This window comes from Ceratotherium simum, chromosome 15, assembly GCF_057802395.1.
Source record: "Ceratotherium simum simum isolate JZ-2026a chromosome 15, ASM5780239v1, whole genome shotgun sequence".
Classification (NCBI taxonomy): Eukaryota; Metazoa; Chordata; class Mammalia; order Perissodactyla; family Rhinocerotidae; genus Ceratotherium; species Ceratotherium simum.
Window position 1 is genome coordinate 18,007,427 of NC_141914.1, and position 17,509 is coordinate 18,024,935.

The window sequence follows — 17,509 nt, forward strand, 5'->3', positions numbered from 1 at the left end:
GGCACTGGCGGCAACCACCCCTCCCAAGCATCTCTCCCCTCCTAACCCTGTTCTGAGGAAAAGTACCGCCACCAACGATGTCTTCCTTCTTCCCACTAGACCCATCTACTTTAAAGCTAGGTGATGGGCCATCTGTGCACACGTGTACTTTTTTTTTTTCCATTTCTTCCCTTCTTCTTCCTTCTCTCTCTTTCTCTCTTTCTTTCTTGCCTGTGTGAAACAGGCTACCACAGAGCCACATTCCCAAGGGTCCAGCTATGAAGGCTGTAACAATGCACCTCCCAAACCTAAATGGCGGCGGTGGGGTGGGCATGGTAGAAGTGCATTCCTGTTACAGAAGAAGCAGAGTTTCCCCATTAAAATGTTTGTACTTGACGTTGGGTTTAAGAAATAGGGAAGTAGAATCACTAATTTTCCACAACTATAATGGCTTCTTTTCATCTCAAAGACTAATGACCTTTCATTTTCTATTCTTCTGGAAGTATTACACCTCCTAACTTTCCCATAAGGTGGGAAATCAATTCCAAACCGAATGCTGATACCTGTGCTGCCTCTGCAAGCTGCTCAGTGCAGAGCTAGCGCCTGTATGGGCCCACAGGGAAGTAGTACATCATAATCACGGCCATGTGCACTTTTCAAAGACATAATTCAGGGTGACTTCTGTGAAGTCATCAAGGGCAATAGGAATATGATATACTTGCCCAATTCCTTGATTCTCAGTTTATAAACAGAAATTCTGTAAGATTCTTGACATTTCTTAATGTCACTGGGTTGAGTCCTTTAAATGGACTTTTGTGAATAGGGCGGTGGTATTACAGAGTTTCATATTATCTTTCATCACCACCCACGAATTAGCAGTATCTCCACTATCTCTGACCAGCTCATGCACTCTGTCTCCTCTTCAAGTATCCCATCGTTCCATCCTCCTTTCCCTTTGTCTCTCTCAGTCTATAGGTATCATTTTATTTATTGTTTGAAATATTTCATTAGCACGCTTCTTCCTCTGGTTAGGATAGGATGACAAGATACTTTAATGCAAATTTATGGTTGTTCAGTTTCTCTAACTAATCCAATTGTTTCATTTTCTCTTTCCCAATCCCTATAAAACCTCTTGTTAAGTGTATGTTGTTCTACTTAACCAGGTCATCTTAGATTTGTTGGAATTTCAAATTCATAGTTGAGGCTGTCTCCCCCTCCCCCCCCCACCCCCGTTTATGGAATCCCTAATGTCAGGAATGAAACAGGTAACTACATTTCTTAATAAATATCTTCTCAAGGGTTTTTGAGATATTAATATCTCTAGCTGAAGCAAAGAACATTTGTTCTTTGGAGACAAGTAAATGAGAATATGCATCTTAAACTTCATATTGACACAGCATTTGTATAGCTGTATCCCAGCAAACCACTACAGACTGAAGTCAATAGGAGTTACGATTGAGAAACTGAAGGTCAGATTTAGAATAGTTTGTGGTGGTTGTTTTTTATTAGTAGTGTTGGATCTTGAGCAGTTTAAAAATGGCTTTAATACTACATTTCAAGAGAATTCTCACGTAAATTGAATTTTCTCCTAAAAATCCTTCTTGAAGGCTCATCTAAACTGAATAAAGCAAGATGGAGACATCTCTCCTGGTCATAGGATTTCTAGATTTCCCAGTTGAACCTGTGCAGAAAAAAACCTCCTTGCTATTGCAAGAGTAGCTTGCTACTCCAAAATAATAATAGTAAATTCTTTGGACTGCCTCCTTTAGTGCAAATGAACTTTCTGGCCCAGCATGTGCTAACTTTTTTGTTTGTTTTACTTATTCTGACAAACATTTCCCTATTCCAAATGTTATCATTTTCCCCTGATCTTACCCATCATTCTTCTGTTTCTCGGGGGTCATTCACTTCTATGCTCATAGCCACGAGGCCAACAGGGCAGGGGGTCAGGTACCTGACAGTAACCTGCTGCTATGGGCAAGGCTCCAAGGTGGGCTCTCCTACTAACATCGGTAACTTAAAGTGACTGATCCCTCCTCAGTCTGCCTGTAGGATCTTCTTGGTCTTCAGAAATGCTCCTCCCTCCTACCTTTCCATCTCTCTTCCAAAAATACATCAGACAAGTAATGTTTCCCGCTGTCATATGGAAACCTTTCTGCAACCATTTTTCTTCCTTCAGATTTTATATTATGTTTTCATCATTCATTCCACCTTTCCTCTCGTGTTGTTAAAAATACACCTTCTTTTTCCAGCTTCTCCCTTCTCCCAGGACCTTATTCATCCTCACTGAATGTTTCTTCCTCAATCTCTCTCATCACTGCCATTTTTTAACCACCATCCTTTTTCCAGGATCTTACATCACATCTGCTCCTTAAAAAGACCATCACCAAACAAATTTGTGTTCTCTGAATGTTCTTATGTTTTAACCAACCAGAGAAAAAAACCAAAACTAAACAAATAAACAAAAAACAAAGACAGTTATCAAAAGTAAGCTAGGAACAGAGAGAGGTTATTCAATTTGTACATCTTGCCTTATGCATAGGGATTGAGAACCTGTGTTTTTGTCTCAGTGACTACATTCTGACTTTTGTACAAGTTTACTTTTAATAGATGAGGAATGATTTGCAAGTTTTCCTTGGGAGAATTCAATCCACTTGTTCTCCCAAGTTGGCCCATTTTGGCATACTTACTGAAAAGGACCAGGCTGGCATTGGTGACCCCCAGGTTGTTGGCAGCCACACAGGTGTAGTTGCCATAGTGTTCCTCAGTGACGTTGGTCACCGTCAGGGAGGACTGGCCTTCCGTGCTTTTAATCTCAAGGCCATTGGCACTGGTTATCCTAAGAGTTCAAAAACAGAAGAGTAAAAAGAAACATTGATGAAGATTTGGAGTAGTAATTCCTTTGTCATCATTATATTGGAGGAAAAAGGAGAGAAAGGATGAAGTTAGCATTTGTCATTCCCTGCTCAATTTCTCATTTTAACCATATAATCGCATGTTGTCAGAATCAATGTCCATCGACAGAGAAGACTCAGAAATGGATGTGTTTCATTGGGCTTTGGTTTCTGCACTCAGCAAGAAAGACATGCAGGTGGAAGCTACCCACTGAATCAGCTACCTCACTCTGCATGCAACCTGAGTGATTTGGGGCTTCAGCTTAAGAGCTACAGGCTCCAAAGCACCTGATAGGAAGCTTTGGAAAAGGAGGAGTCTAATAGAATAGGCCTGCATAATTACAGCAGGGCTTGGTTTTGTCACTAAAGCTTCTAGTGCCCCTAGGCCCACCTAGCAGAGCAGTGGGGGAAGGCAGGTTTGGCACATACCTGGTGTCATCTCGGTACCACTCAAAGTCAGGTGCAGGCACTGCTGAGGCCTCACATTTGAGCGAAGCTTGTCGCCCTGTAGTGGCTTCATTGCTCTTGGATTCTGTGATGGTGGGAGGATCTGTAGGAAGGACAGGCATATAGTTTACATGAGAGTCAGAGGGCGCTCCCAAATTTCCACGCGAGAAAGAATTAGAAAGGACAATCTGATTGGAGACAAGCAGGAAAAGAATAGTCTTAAAGCTCCATTTACATGAATTATGTGGCCAGCTGAATGAGACTATCACTAGAAAACTAAATAAAACGAAGAGATTGTTAATGAAACCACAGACTTGGTTTACTTAGATGGGGCACTTAACAGGGTTTTATGGAAATGGAATCCAGGATTTCTTTTTCCCTCCTCCAATAGATCATCAATTATTCCAACCATAGATGGTAATATTTGCATAGTTGTTTTCTTTTCATAAATTAAGCAGTGATACTAGAGGACTTGGGATTTAAAAGGTATGAATTTGAGCATTTTTATTTTTCATTATCGTTATTATTATTGTTATAGTTTGAGACGGGAGCATGAATTCTGATGAAAATAACACAGGGCTGAAGTTCTCCCAACCCAAGCTTAGCCTGATATTTGTGCAGGAATTCAGAAAAACCAACTAATATTAGATGATTACTTTGCCTTTTTTCCTCCTATGTGTTCCCTTACTGCTATGACCCAGGTAAACTGTGCTTTTATGTGTGAGGGTGCAGTTGGAAATCTATTCTGGTGCACAGAAGCCTTCCTGGTGCATCAGTCTTCCACTCTCTCTGGAAGCTGTGCACTTGATTTTTTCTGCTTAGCTCTGTACCTACAAAACTGTAACAGGCTTGAAATGAGCTAAGAAACACATCTGACATTCAAATTTCCTATGATTCTTTCAAACAGTCGTACAGAGGGTGGAACAAGTGTTTACAAATCCACATGACTGAGCTAGGATGGTAGACTCAAGCTCCTTGCTTGGTGATTCTGGGTTTGTGCAGGTTACGGACCTTCAAGGAGAAAAGGACTTTTCTGTCCAAAGGTCATTTGCAAGAAAATGACAACTTGGCTGTGTGCTCATGGGAAAAATAGACCCAAACAATCTCTTTAGACTTTGTATAGGAAAAAGCTTATTTAGGGAAAATAGTGAAGTGTACTCTAGTATATAAAATTCATTTAAATCTCTGCTCTTCAGCACCTGGTTCAACTCATTTATTTCTGAATTTTTTTCTTCATATTCAAAAACTATTTTCAGAGTTTTCTGCCTATAGAAGACTCTGATCTTAGTTAAAAAGGATGTACAAAAGCACCAGGTTAGTCTGCAAGTTTTTCCCCCATTTCATTTTCACATCAGCTCGGACATCTTTAAATCACTGTCAGAGAGAGGAGGAGTTGGAACTCATTTGGGTAAGCACTGCCAGCCCGAGAGTAGACAGACGTGCCAGATGGGCTTTTTGTTGTTGTTTTCCTTTAGACTTATCTGCTCGTTTTTTGCATAGGCACAAAAAGGCAACATAATGAATGGAAAGGACCCTGGATTGGAAACTAGGAGTCCTGGAGTTTGATTTCAGTTTGGTTGTGCAGACCTGCCATCACACACTGTCTTTCTGAGCCTTTGTCTTATTACCTATAACATGAGGGAACCACACTTTAGTGACCTATAGCGTCCCTTCCAGCTTTAAAAAAATACCAATGCTAGTGAAAACTGCCCATTCTTCACAAATGGGCAGTTGGTATCATTATGACTGAAGTATATTTTCATACTCATAACTCATTTAACCCTTAAATTGCTAACTTTCAAAATTCTAACTCATTTATCTAGCCTATGGGCTAGGAGTCAGGATTAGCGGTCAGAAATAGGAAATCTGAGGTCTGATTTGGACTCTTCTCTTAACCAGAACTCTGATCTGAACAAGTGTCTGCACCAGTTTGAGCTTTTTCTTTCTCATCTTTTAAAAGACAGAGTTAGCTTAAAACGATCACCAAAGTACCATTTAAAATTCTTTCTTTGTATGATTGGTTATATAGATCATTAGAGCACATTAGTTCAAAGGATAATGCAATAATTGGTAGTAGTGGTGTTGGTGGGAAGGTATTTGTATAGGGATGGGGCATTGAATAGAGGTTAAGAGCTTGGATTTAAAGTTTGATAGACCTGGGCTCAAATCCAGGCTCTGTCCCTCAGGGTCCTTCCTCATTAGAGAGTTTAGTACTTTGTCTAGAGTCACATAACTTCAATTTCCTCAACTATAAAATGTTGGAACCAAAGGCAGGGAGGTCCATTTGGAGATTGTGGAAGGAATCCAGAGATAGGCTGCACTAGGTTTGTGATAAAGGGACTAGAAGAGAATGGACAGGTTTGAGATTGAGAGACAGGAAGCCTCAGAATCAACAAGATCAGATGTGAAGGGTGACGGAAAGGAGGAGTCTGGCTTGATAACACCAGTGTCTGGCTTGCGCATCCAAGTGATGCCATCCACTGAGATAAGATACATAAGAAGAGAGATAGGTGACAAACAGTAAAACACTGAATAAATATTAGTTTACCGTCCTCACCTCTTTACTGTATCAGGTTATTATTTTTTTGTATTTTATATTTTGGATTGTTGTTGTTGTTGTTGGTGGTGGTGGTGAGGAAGATTGGCCCTGAGATAACATCTATTGCCTTTCTCCCTCTTTTTGCTTGAGGAAGATGGTCCCTGAGCTAACACCTGTGCCACTTTTCCTCTACTTTGCATATGGGATGCCACCACATCTTGGCTTGATAAGCAGTGTGTAGGTCCACGCCCAGGATCCAAACCCTGGGTCGCTGAAGCAGAGTACATGAACTTAACCACTACACCACCAGGCCAGCTCCTGTATCAGGTTCTTAAGCAGCCAGTGACGCCACAAAGCATGTTGGTCAGAGAGATAATTCTGCTTGTGATTCTATTGGTTTGTTCAATTTCTCAATTTATAAAATGAATTTTAACCAGTATTTGTGATTTTCTGGATCCACGTGGTTATGAGTGACAAGTCCTTAATGATGACTACCGCTTTGCTAAACCAGTCTTTACTTGGGCAAGATTCCACACTTCCCATCCTCCACCTCTGGCACTCATAGCTGTGGCACCTCAACATAATAAGGCCATGGCGATGCCTTCCAGCCCCTTCACCATGGGACCAGGAATACTGATCCCTATTTTATGGCAGAGTTCTTCCTCACTCTAGATGTTTCCTTTTATGTGGCAGGAGCTTATTTAGTATATCTCCTTGCCCTGGGACCCAGAAGGAAGGAATGATTTTTTTATGACTGAAAATTTTGGGAAGAACAAACTGGGTTTGTTTGGCTCATCTCTTCCCCTTCTTCCTTTTGGGACCAAGTTTTTGGCAGGGAACAAAGGTTCCTCTCTGCTTCTTCATACTGAAGTCTGACTCAGGCTCTTTCCTTCCCAGTCTTATGTGGGCATGCCTACCCCAGCCCTGGGCTGCCACATTTGGGGAGGTAAGTTGACCACACTAAGCTACTCCCTCTAACCATCTTGATCTTTAACAATGGGAGCAATTGGGCCTCCCATATGTCTCCTTTACTTATTTCTCAATTTGTTCAGAGGCTGAATAGCTAAGTAGTAAGCTATTTATTAGCTCCTCAGAGATGCCAGTACGGGAAAGGTGGCAGTGAACTAGGGTTGAACCCTTTTTAGTGTGTGTGTGAGAAAGATCAGCCCTGAGCTAATATCCATGCCAATCCTCCTCTTTTTGCTGAGGAAGACTGGCCCTGGGCTAACATCTGTGTCTATCTTCCTACACTTTATATAGGATGCCGCCACAGCATGGCCTGACAAGTGGTGCCTCAGTGTGCGCCCGGGATCCAAACCCTGGCCCCCAGCAGCGGAATGCGCGCACTTAACTACTACACCATGGGGCCGGCCCCTAGGGTTGAACACTTTTAAAGTGCATTAGTCTTGGGACAGGATGATACTGGTCAATAACAAAGGCCAAATATTTGCTTCTCTTCTTGAAAACCCAGGAAGTTTCTCATACCAGGGTAAATTCACAGATAATGATAAATGTATGAAGAGCTCGATGTTTCTAATATTTCTCAAATGACACAATGGTGCAGGTCTGTTCATTCATGGCTTATTGAAATGAACATTTCAAAATTCATTTGTAATGAATTCTGTATAGGTGAGGCTAAGGAAATTATTGCAAATCATATTTCACCATGCCTAGTGTAGTTAAAATAATAGATGTCCTTGCTCAAAATATGTTTACAGTGAAAATGTGGCTTACCAAAATGCTGCATGGACGTCCATTGTTATTCTTTATGTGACTTTGGAATAGCTTACGATTGTCAAAGGACCCTTCCAGCTTTTATTACTTCAAAATTCTGGGTTCTGAAAATATTAATAAGGGCTTTCTTCTTCTTATATCACCAATAACAAGACTCTTTCAATTAAAATGAATAAGATAACAATGACATTGTTCTAGAAAACAGAATGTAATTCATTTAATCTTCCTCCTATTTGGAATAATAGTATAAAACAACAAAATTCTTAATAAAGGATTCAATTTATAGGCATTTACCATGTGTCAGCACTCTACTAGGCTTTAGACATTCTCTTCACCCAAACAGTAGCCCTAGGAGGCAAGGATTATTAACCTCATTTTGTGAATGAGAACACAGATCTACAGAGGGTTACTAACGTGTCCAAATTCACATAGTCAGCATTTGATGGAGTCTAGATTTGAACCCATGTTCCAAAGCCCATGCTCTGAAGATCTCTGTGCTTCCATATGAATGAGTTCCTTTAGAGAGAAGTGAATGCCTAACAAGGAAAAATACCATTTAGGGGAGCATGATGGTAGCTTGAGAGGTAACTGCTACATATCCCTGCTATTACAGGGTACCAAAAATGGCACAATATGCAGTGACATAGTGGATATAAACCCACATTAGAAATCAGGGGATGTGGGCTCAATTTCTGCCTATGCCACTTAGGTTGTCACCTCCTGGGGATGACATGTTGACTTCCCGGAGCTGCTCACCTATGAATGTAGACGATGACACCTGCCTACCTGTCTCCCAGGTTTAATGTAAAGATCAAATGAAATCACGTATATGAGATTTAATTTAACACCTGAAGTGATTACAGTTATTATTTTTATTGCTATTATTCACGTGGTGTCTTGAAAAGAAAGAGGGCTTTGGAGTTAGGCTCGGGTTGGGTTGGAGTCCCAACTCTATTATTCACCTGTTCTTTGATTTTGTGGCAGAGAATGCTTACATTCTCCGAGCTTTATTTTTATCCTCTCTGCGTGAGGATGATTCGATTATCTCCCAGGGTTAGTGTGCAATGGTAGACTAATGGGGTGGGGGCAGAGAATGCAGGCAATAAGAAAGGCATTGTCTCTAGAGAATTTAGAAACAATAAAAAAAACTGACTCAAAGTTGTCTTTTTTCTTAAACACCATGTACCAGCAATACTAAACCAAACATACAAAACAATGTCAGCGATAAAGTAAATCCTCCTCCTCGTGGGGGCAGACCAGGATCAATACACCTCCCTCTTTGGTTGGCTACTGTCAGTGTGATGATTACAGTGAATCATACAAAATCTTCAGCATAGTTTTGATATTCTGAAGATACTCAGAAAATTATGGTTCTTTTTCACATTGCAAAGTTATGGTAGATAATTGCAGTAGTCTGGATTCGTACTGAGTATTTCCGTTGAAGATCCCATAATAGATTCATAAGCATTAGGATGGGTCTTTACTGACAACCATCCCAAATACAAGAAGAAACAAACAGTTGGCATGGAGAATGGATAGGTATAGCTATGAATAGCTAGAGAAGGTAGCCAGTCTGGTTCCATATTGAGCAGTTATTTTCCTAAGGTTTCATTATTAGGTGATTTTTGAATCAAAGCACTGAAGAGTCCAGTTAAAATACATATATATTATCTGGAGACAACAGATTTCTCCAGTCCCAACTGTGGATTCTATGGCAGGTAACCTCTGCTTCCTTTAAATAAATGGCTATCAAATGTAAGGGTGAGCTTTAGAAATGCCAGCATCCCATGTCTCCCAGCATCTATGCTGGGTTGGTTAGCTCTGGACACCAGGGTGAAGGCAGAGCTGAGTTCAAAGAGAGACAAGTAGAGGGAAAAAAAGTGATAAAGAGTGACGATGTTAACCTAGTTGGAGAGATAGCTGTGGGAAGGCAGAAGGTAGGAATATTGGCTGGTCACTACGGCGGGGGGCAGGCTTGAGAGCTGGGGGCAGAAGAATTTCTCCAGAAATAGGAAAAGAGTCTAGTATAATGGGAGCCCAAATAAAATTAATAGCCTATATTTATTGAACATTTGCTATGCACTAGATCCTATCCTTGAGACACTGGGCGCTAGGATGAGACAAACCACTAAGTAGCTACTTTTAGTGCACTGTAAGAACTGAAATTGAGAGATTTCACCTAGAACCTGTAATGAAAGGACAGTTGTCCCAAAGGCTGATATCTGGAAGAAATTAGCAGCTATTCTATAAGTAAGGTACAAGAAATCAGAAATCCTGTCTATTGTACAGAATTTTATTAAGTTTATTTAGTAGAAGAGATTTCAGATCAATAATTTAGCTTCTGTAAACTCCTGGACCTCCTACCACTTAGAAAATAGACTTGGCATGTCAAATGACTATGTGCAATGCTGTAGATCAACTGTGGAGAGGGATTATCCAAGAGAAATAAAAAGGAGAGACCGGAGAATCCAGCTTGTGAGCTAAACAGGAGAAACTGTTATGTCTCTCTTGTTTACGGCTCTTGCTTCTCAGTGCCCTGCAACAAATATCTGTTGACAACTGAGTAAATGACATGCTGGTAGGAGAAAATTACCGGCACTGGGATATATTTTAAAGTGGTACTCAGGGTCTGTTTCATTACAATAAACTATTCAGCAATTAATTATCTTAGCCATTCAGATCCCCTGACCTAATTCTAAACCCTGTGTTTTGAAAAGGAAAAGGAATCAGTTTAAATAAAGGGACATTTTCTTAGTAGGCAGGCTTAGATGAAGTGACAAAGGTGATCCTGGATATTTCTCAGTATGAATGAGTTTTGCTAGCTAGACCTGGTTCTGTAATTTAATCTCAGAGACTTCATCTACTTAATAAAACCACATTTAAGTACGACGAATTGTTTGAACAGGACAACAGGTGCAATGGCTGATTGTTTTAATATAACACAAACACAGCTTATGAAGTGTTGGTAAAAAGGTGATTCCTAAGGAAATAGATATTAGAATATACCTCCTGATTTGTGACTAATATCATTTGCAAAGTTTGGAGAAATGTTGAGAGGACAGAGTTTACCTGTGGGTTTTTCGCCTATTCATTCAGTAAACATTTACTGAGCAATTTTTATAAAGTCAGGGATGTGCTAGGTGCTGCTGGTTAGGACATACCGGATATTTGACTAAGCTTATTACATATTTCCACATAATTTGTTATGAGGTGTCTTTTTAGAATCTCAAGGTTCTGTTCACATTCTTCTGTGGTTCACTCATCACTAGGAAAAGCTCACATTTTCATAAAAGCATTTTCCTTGAAAATTATCAGTATTTTCTTCTGTTCTAAGTTACATTTTGGGGACAGTCAGGAAGGAGCAATGTCAGACTAATTACGATAATAATAATAGGGCCCAGGCGTCTGACTTTGATCTTGGGAACCATCTGCAATGCAGACCACTTTGATGTTTCACACAATGGAAGCATAAATATTTTCTATGTACTCCATGACTGGACTTTCAGAAATCTAATTAAGATGAAGGTCAATTAAGAGAAAATGAAATTTTAACTCCAAAAGTCAGACAAGAGGTGGAAGATGATGGCATGGCTGTGTGTACATAAAAGAAGCTAACTAACCTAATTATAAACTTATATAAACACCCGGAGAAATTGCCTTTCATGTGGAAAAAAGGTCCTAAAGCATTTTATAACATTGAGATCATTAATGTGTCTTTGAAACACACCCAGTACTGGAAAAGAATAGTAATACTGGCATTTCAAAACTCTATTACAAAAAGTTCGCAGACAGCTATAGGATAAAAGGACTTCAGAGCTCGTGAACTGCAGCCCCCTGCTTCTGGGAGATGAGTGCCCTAAATGTCTAGGGCAGAGTCCTATGTGTTGGATTCTCCTGGGTATGGTGTGAAGGAGACTTCGCTGTCTGTTTCAGAAGGCTGCAAGGCTGGAGCAAGGCCACAGGAAGCAGTGCGGCCCACCATAGATGGGGCACCTAAGGCAAGTCTCCTCGGCTCTCTATGCCTCAGTTTCCAAACTTTTCAAGTCAGACTAATGATGTTTATCTCATGAGTTTACTATGAGGACTAAATGACAAATGTAAACCCCTTAATCCAGTGTGGCACATAGTAGGTACTAAGAATTGAAAACTCCTCCTTCTCTTCCTCGTTCTCCTGAGAGCATGGGATTTAGAATCAAACTGGCTGGAGTCTGGATCCTTTTTCTTACCCTCGCTTTCTGTGTCACTTTGGAAAAGCAAAGTAACTCATCACAGTCAAAAGCATATTTTCAAATATGGGTTAAAATGTCTGTGCATGTGTGTTTGTGTGCCCATGTGCACATGTATACGTGTGTTATATGTGCATATGTGTGTACGTGTGTGTGTAAGATGCATATTTGTGTGTGTGTATGTATGTGTTAAAGATATAAGAAGGAAGAACTGTCAGGACATCCTTTGTCCCTGCCACTAGCCACAACTGTGTGATGTGGGAACTTGAATTTGAATGATGTGGAAAGTCACTCCTAACTGAACAGGATAAGCGAATTCTCTTTATTCCTTTGCTGGGTGACACACATCATATGGATCTGCCCTGCCCCCCATCTTTTGAACTACATCTAAGGATCCTTTCATCTGAGGAGTTCAAAGTATGCCCACTTACCTATGCATCTTAGTGAAATTTTCCTTTCTAATGCCCATACTTTGGGACAAATAGATAACCAAAATTAACTTATCAAGTATCCCTGTAACCATTGGGAACCCAGGGTATCCGACCACAGTGGCTTGAATTTATTCCCAAGGCCAATTAAATAGCAGAGGATAAAATATGATCTTGGATTATTCCCTTCTGACAAACAATGCATTAAGATGGAAATTCCAGTTAAAGCAGGTATGAATTGTTGCTTTTTCCAAAGTGGTATGACCTTGGTCTCCTCAAAGACCAGAATAGTGATTGCCAGAAATGCTAGTGCTGTCTGATCATGTTTTCTTAATTCTGTAGTCTGAGTAACAGACAGAGTGTGTTGTTAAATGCATTATGGCTTATATTTAGAGTTGGTAGAGTTGATTTATCAAATTCAAAGACCAACTCCTGCCCTTGGATGTGTCCAATGTACAAATGTGCATCCCTGACTAGAGGGGCATCTGCTTGAAATGCAATGTTCCTTTGCTACCAGGATCTTTACAGCTAGCTGGAGGTAGAGGTGGGTCCTGAGCACACAGCACCTGCTGGCTCCTGCCATACTCACAGTTCACAGTGACCTTGACTTGTTTGACGTCCGCCGAGGAAACCTCATTGGCAGCTTTGCACTCATATTTGCCTGACTGCTCCCTGGTGATGCCGAGGATCTCCAGATATTCTTCTTCTCCTTCAAATTCTCTTCCTGAAAAATAGAGGTTTGCATGATTGGTTTTTAAAGTTTAAAATATGCAGCAGATCACCTCTTTTTTCTTTTTAGAAGCAATAAATCTACATGGCTTTTCAATAATTTGACAATGTGCTTGTCTGAGGTCAGGTTCCACAGAAGCAGAAGCCAAGACAAAAAGTCATGTGAAAGTGATTAAGGAGGAAGCGTTCTCAGGAAAAACTGGTAGCAGAGTGGGAAGATGGGACCTGGAAGAGAAAGAAGGCAAGTGAGGGTGCAAAGCCAGGTGACGTCCCACAGAGGGCAACTTGCCTCAATCCCTCAGGGAGCTCTGGGGACGGCACATTTCCCACTTTGAAGTTGTCCTGACTGAGAGTCAAGAAGCCAGAGTGTTTATATATCTACACCCAGCTTTATTGGTTAAGGGCTTAGAACAAAGAGGGAGTTGGGGGGAGGAACATACAAGTTTTAAAGGACTTGGAGGGGCTACCTTTGAAGCACTAATATCATCAACTATACCATGCTGCAAAGCACTCTTTCAAAAAGTTGTTATTAGGACAAATGGCTTCCTTTTGAGAAACTGTCACTCTTTTCCCCCAGATTATGTGGAATACTGTACACAAAGCTCATGTTCTAAACCCCGTCTTGTAGTTATGGTTTCCTGGTTCAGTGTCAAACTACATCATCATTGAGGCTTTCAGGCCGTGGACCAGATCCATGAGAATGTGCTGCTGGTGGTGCATTTTGTGATAGACTGTGTCAATGGGGGAAGGGATAGGGAGCTAAATAGCATTGGCTTAACCAGGTGGGATTAGGGGTCTGGAGGCCCTTTTTGGAAAGTTCCACAAAGTTAGATATGTCCATTTTAGTTAAGAAATCTCAAGACAGGCAGGCTTGTTTAATTCCCCTTATGTAGAGTATAATTGATTAAATGATTTTCTTCTGAGAGAGAGTGCGAGAGAGAGAAAGAGAGAAAGTAAGGGGAAGTAGAGGGGGAGGGAAAAGAAAAGGGGAAAGAGAAGATGAAGAGGAAAAGGGGTTGAGCAGGGGGAAGAGCTTGGACTTTAGCTAAATTGAATACCCCTCACCCCAACTTACAAAACCCCATTGCTGTTGAGTTAGGATAGAGCAGCTGGGGAGGGTGCAAAAGAACAGTCTTGCCACCATGAAGAAATCTTGCTTCTAGTCATCCTACACTAAATGGTACCAATTAATAGCTCTGCTCAAATGCCACAAACTGTTTTCCCTTTCTGCAAATTCCCTGATGGCCAAATCAACATAACAGACAGTGAGCACAGAGACAAATTCACTGTCTAAATATGTCAGCTAAGCCTGTTAACTAGGCTCCCAATAGAACAAAGGGCCTCTTTGATAACATTCTATAACACAACTGTCACGAATACTCCAAGCTTCAAGTCTTCTGTCAATTGTCACTATCATTAGTTCTGAGGAAACTTTGCAATACCAACAACAAAAAGGCAATAGTTATATACAATTATTTGGTTCTGGAGTCCTGCATATTATCTAGCACATGCTTCTACTGAAAATGTTTTAGAATTAATCTATAAGTATATAGCTGCATATTATTTATAAAAGGATAATTTATTTTCCTGTCTGTGTTTTTGCCTTTTTTCTTCTCCACATTCAGGCAAGTAGTCAGACGTTACTTCACATGCCACAGAAGTAGAATGTGGTAGGAAAGTAAACAGAAACCTTAGAAAGGGTAATAGTCCACTTTATTGGATTAGCTGAGGAGAATTAGGACTTGGAGGAAAAAAAAGATCTTTCCTGCAACTTGCAACTATGGACTGAGAATCATGCCAACTAATTGATGCTAAGAATCTTCTAGCTAAATATAAATACCCTGAAGCCAAATGGCAACTTTGACAATTGCAGGCCAAAATAGGTATAGGCTCATTAGAAATCTGGAATGCAAAGGTGGGATTTACAGTAAGACAGCATTATTGATTTTGAGAATAATGGTGGATTATAATGAAGAAACAGTTAAAGATGATTTCAGAATGGTTTAGGATTTCTGCCCCACCCCCACATTCATCAACCTTATTCCTACTTAAGCAATTGTCAGTAGAACAAAGAGGGAACAAGTATAGTCTTCTTGGAGATCGTTAACAACACTAAATTATTTTCAATTCCCATAAAATATCTAGATATGGTAGTAATGGATCCCTACCTTGCATTTTGAATATTCGAAAGATTTAAACCAGTTCCAGGAGAAGGAAAGATGATTTTTAGCAGCATCAACTGAGGCCCTACCAGTTTGGGAAGATGGCACCTATGAGAGTAAACATTAAGAAGAACTGGAGAAAATAAAGTAATATTTATTGGGTTTTGGACCTGGGATTCTTATATGCCAATGTAGATATTAATAATCTCGTTTTTTCCTGAGAAGCAGATAATAAAACAGGTCATCATGGGATGAATTTTCAATCCCACATCTCTAGGAAGAATTTCCCCTAATACTACCTGAGGATGAAGGAGGAGTTTTCGATTAAGTGCGCCCCCCTCTCCCCCATAGGCAGAAAGATCTTGCTTTTCCCATGATAGCTCTCCTCCACTCTGATGGCTGCCTCGCTCCAGCACACAATGTACACAGCTGTTTCATCAGATGGAGGAGTCTCAAGGTGCAAACCACACATAGGCAAGAGAAAATAGATGGTCTTCCCTCATCCAACAAGCTTGACAAGATTTTAAAATAGTAAATAACATCTCTGAGCCCTTCTTCTTGTCATTCTTCTTCTACCCCTTTGATCCTCCAGTTGAAACTCTTATACTTCCTGGAACTTCTTGCTGGTCTATTTTTCTTGCACCCACAGGAGACTTTGCCCACAATGCATTCTCTCTCCTACTTCACTTGAACATTTCTCATTATTCTACAGTGATTTGAGAGGAAAAGGGAACTTTTCTCTTGCTAGAAAGCCAAAGAACCAGATTGTAAATTCCTCAAGGACCATGTCTTACTTGCAATATCCCCATGAACCAGCACGGGGTTTGGCACAGATTACTTAATAAATGTGTATTGAGTTAGCTGAACTGAATTAAGAAACACAAGCAGAAACTAGAGTCAGATTCAATACGTCATATAGCTTAAGAGAACAAAGTATTGAAAGATGGCTAAGAACTTCTGTAAGAGAAGTTGCTGTATAAATCCACTCCCTTTTAATGATCCTAACCAAGTACCCTTTTACTAGGGAAGAAAGGGTGTGCTGAGTACTCTGCTGTTGAAAGGCTGCATGGGGCATCTCTGGCCATGTCCTAAGGATATATCTGCTGTGTGCAGTTATTGTTTCAGAAAAAAGTGTAGAGACACCAACAGAGCCCCCGGTGGAAACAGGCATAATGCCATTCCTTTCATCTGATCAACCGCAGTTTCTTGTTTCAAGAGATGGAATACACCATGTTAACCTTGAGTCACAGAATTCTAAAATGCATTCAGATCCTCTAGCTCCTCCCCCTTGCCCCAATGTGTCTGTCCCCATCAAGGCACCTTTTCTCTCATTCTTTCAGTTCACTCTGACTAGCTGCTCTCAACCCACATGTCCTGTCACCGTTTCTCTTTACTTTCTCAACCTTGAGAAGACTCTCAGTCCAGAACGTGACACTTAAGCTGTTGCTAAGTTCTCTGGTGGAATAAAGCCCTGTGGCTACAATGTGGACTTTTCTCTCATTCCTATCTATTATTTTCTGCCCTTGTATAAATGTTTACTTGAAATGCAAATTTCAATATTTTGGCATTTTAAACATCTCAACCTATTTCCACAAGCTTGCTCACATCGCTGAGTGTTATATTTATTCTGAGATCTGGTGTTTAGTTTAAACCTCCCTTAGCTTAATGTGCTTTTGTGTCTCCTGGCAATATTCACTACCAGGCTAAATAACTCCCCATCATCCTTAGCATATGCACCTTTCAACTCTGGCACATAATTAGCATATCCCCTCTTAGTCATTGTTTACTCAAGTTGTACATATTAGTTCTTTTAATATTTCTTCATAAGTCAGGAAGAAGGGCCTAGCGCCAATGGTAGGAGGAACGTATTCTCTTCTGTGTTCCCTAATGTAAAGGCAAATCAGCCAGGAATAACTCCAATTAAAGTATGCCAGGTGCTACCTTCTGAGTATAGTGCCTTCAGAGCACTGAGCTTTGGTGAAACTTGTAGAGTTCACATTCAAAATGTTGATTTATTTAGATTTCCAAGGTCAACCAAGCATTTGAAAGCAAGCAGCCATTTGAAATTAAATGTATTTCCATGGATCTTCTCTCTCTTTCTCCCTTTCTCTCCTCACACCCCCACCCCCCTCTCCCCTACTCCCATACATGCAAACAGCTATTTATTTACATGTAATCATTCACTCTAACTTTTAGGCAACAGCACACAAATTCACTAACACCCAAATATTTGCTCGCTAAACAGAGCCGGTCTATTCCTGAAAATTCCCCAGGACATGACAGCCAGTGCCCTATTTGGAATAAAAAAAAAAAGACTACACCCTAATAATCATTATGATATCTGTCTTTCTTTTCCTTTATTTGAGATACA

General features: G+C 40.4%; 1 protein-coding gene across 4 annotated transcripts in view; it reads right to left on the reverse strand.

The window, feature by feature from the left end:
• The window catches only part of LSAMP (limbic system associated membrane protein), a 603,037-nt gene that overhangs the window by 35,094 nt on the left and 550,434 nt on the right, over positions 1 to 17,509 (reverse strand). For all 4 annotated transcript variants that reach the window (XM_014792226.2, XM_004436551.3, XM_087439642.1 and 1 more), the window contains exons 4-6: positions 12,837 to 12,971; positions 3,303 to 3,423; positions 2,670 to 2,818 (exon numbers count right to left, since the gene is read on the reverse strand). In XM_014792226.2, coding sequence (XP_014647712.1) covers positions 2,670 to 2,818; positions 3,303 to 3,423; positions 12,837 to 12,971 — 405 coding nt within the window. The remainder of the gene's footprint in view (positions 1 to 2,669; positions 2,819 to 3,302; positions 3,424 to 12,836; positions 12,972 to 17,509) is intronic.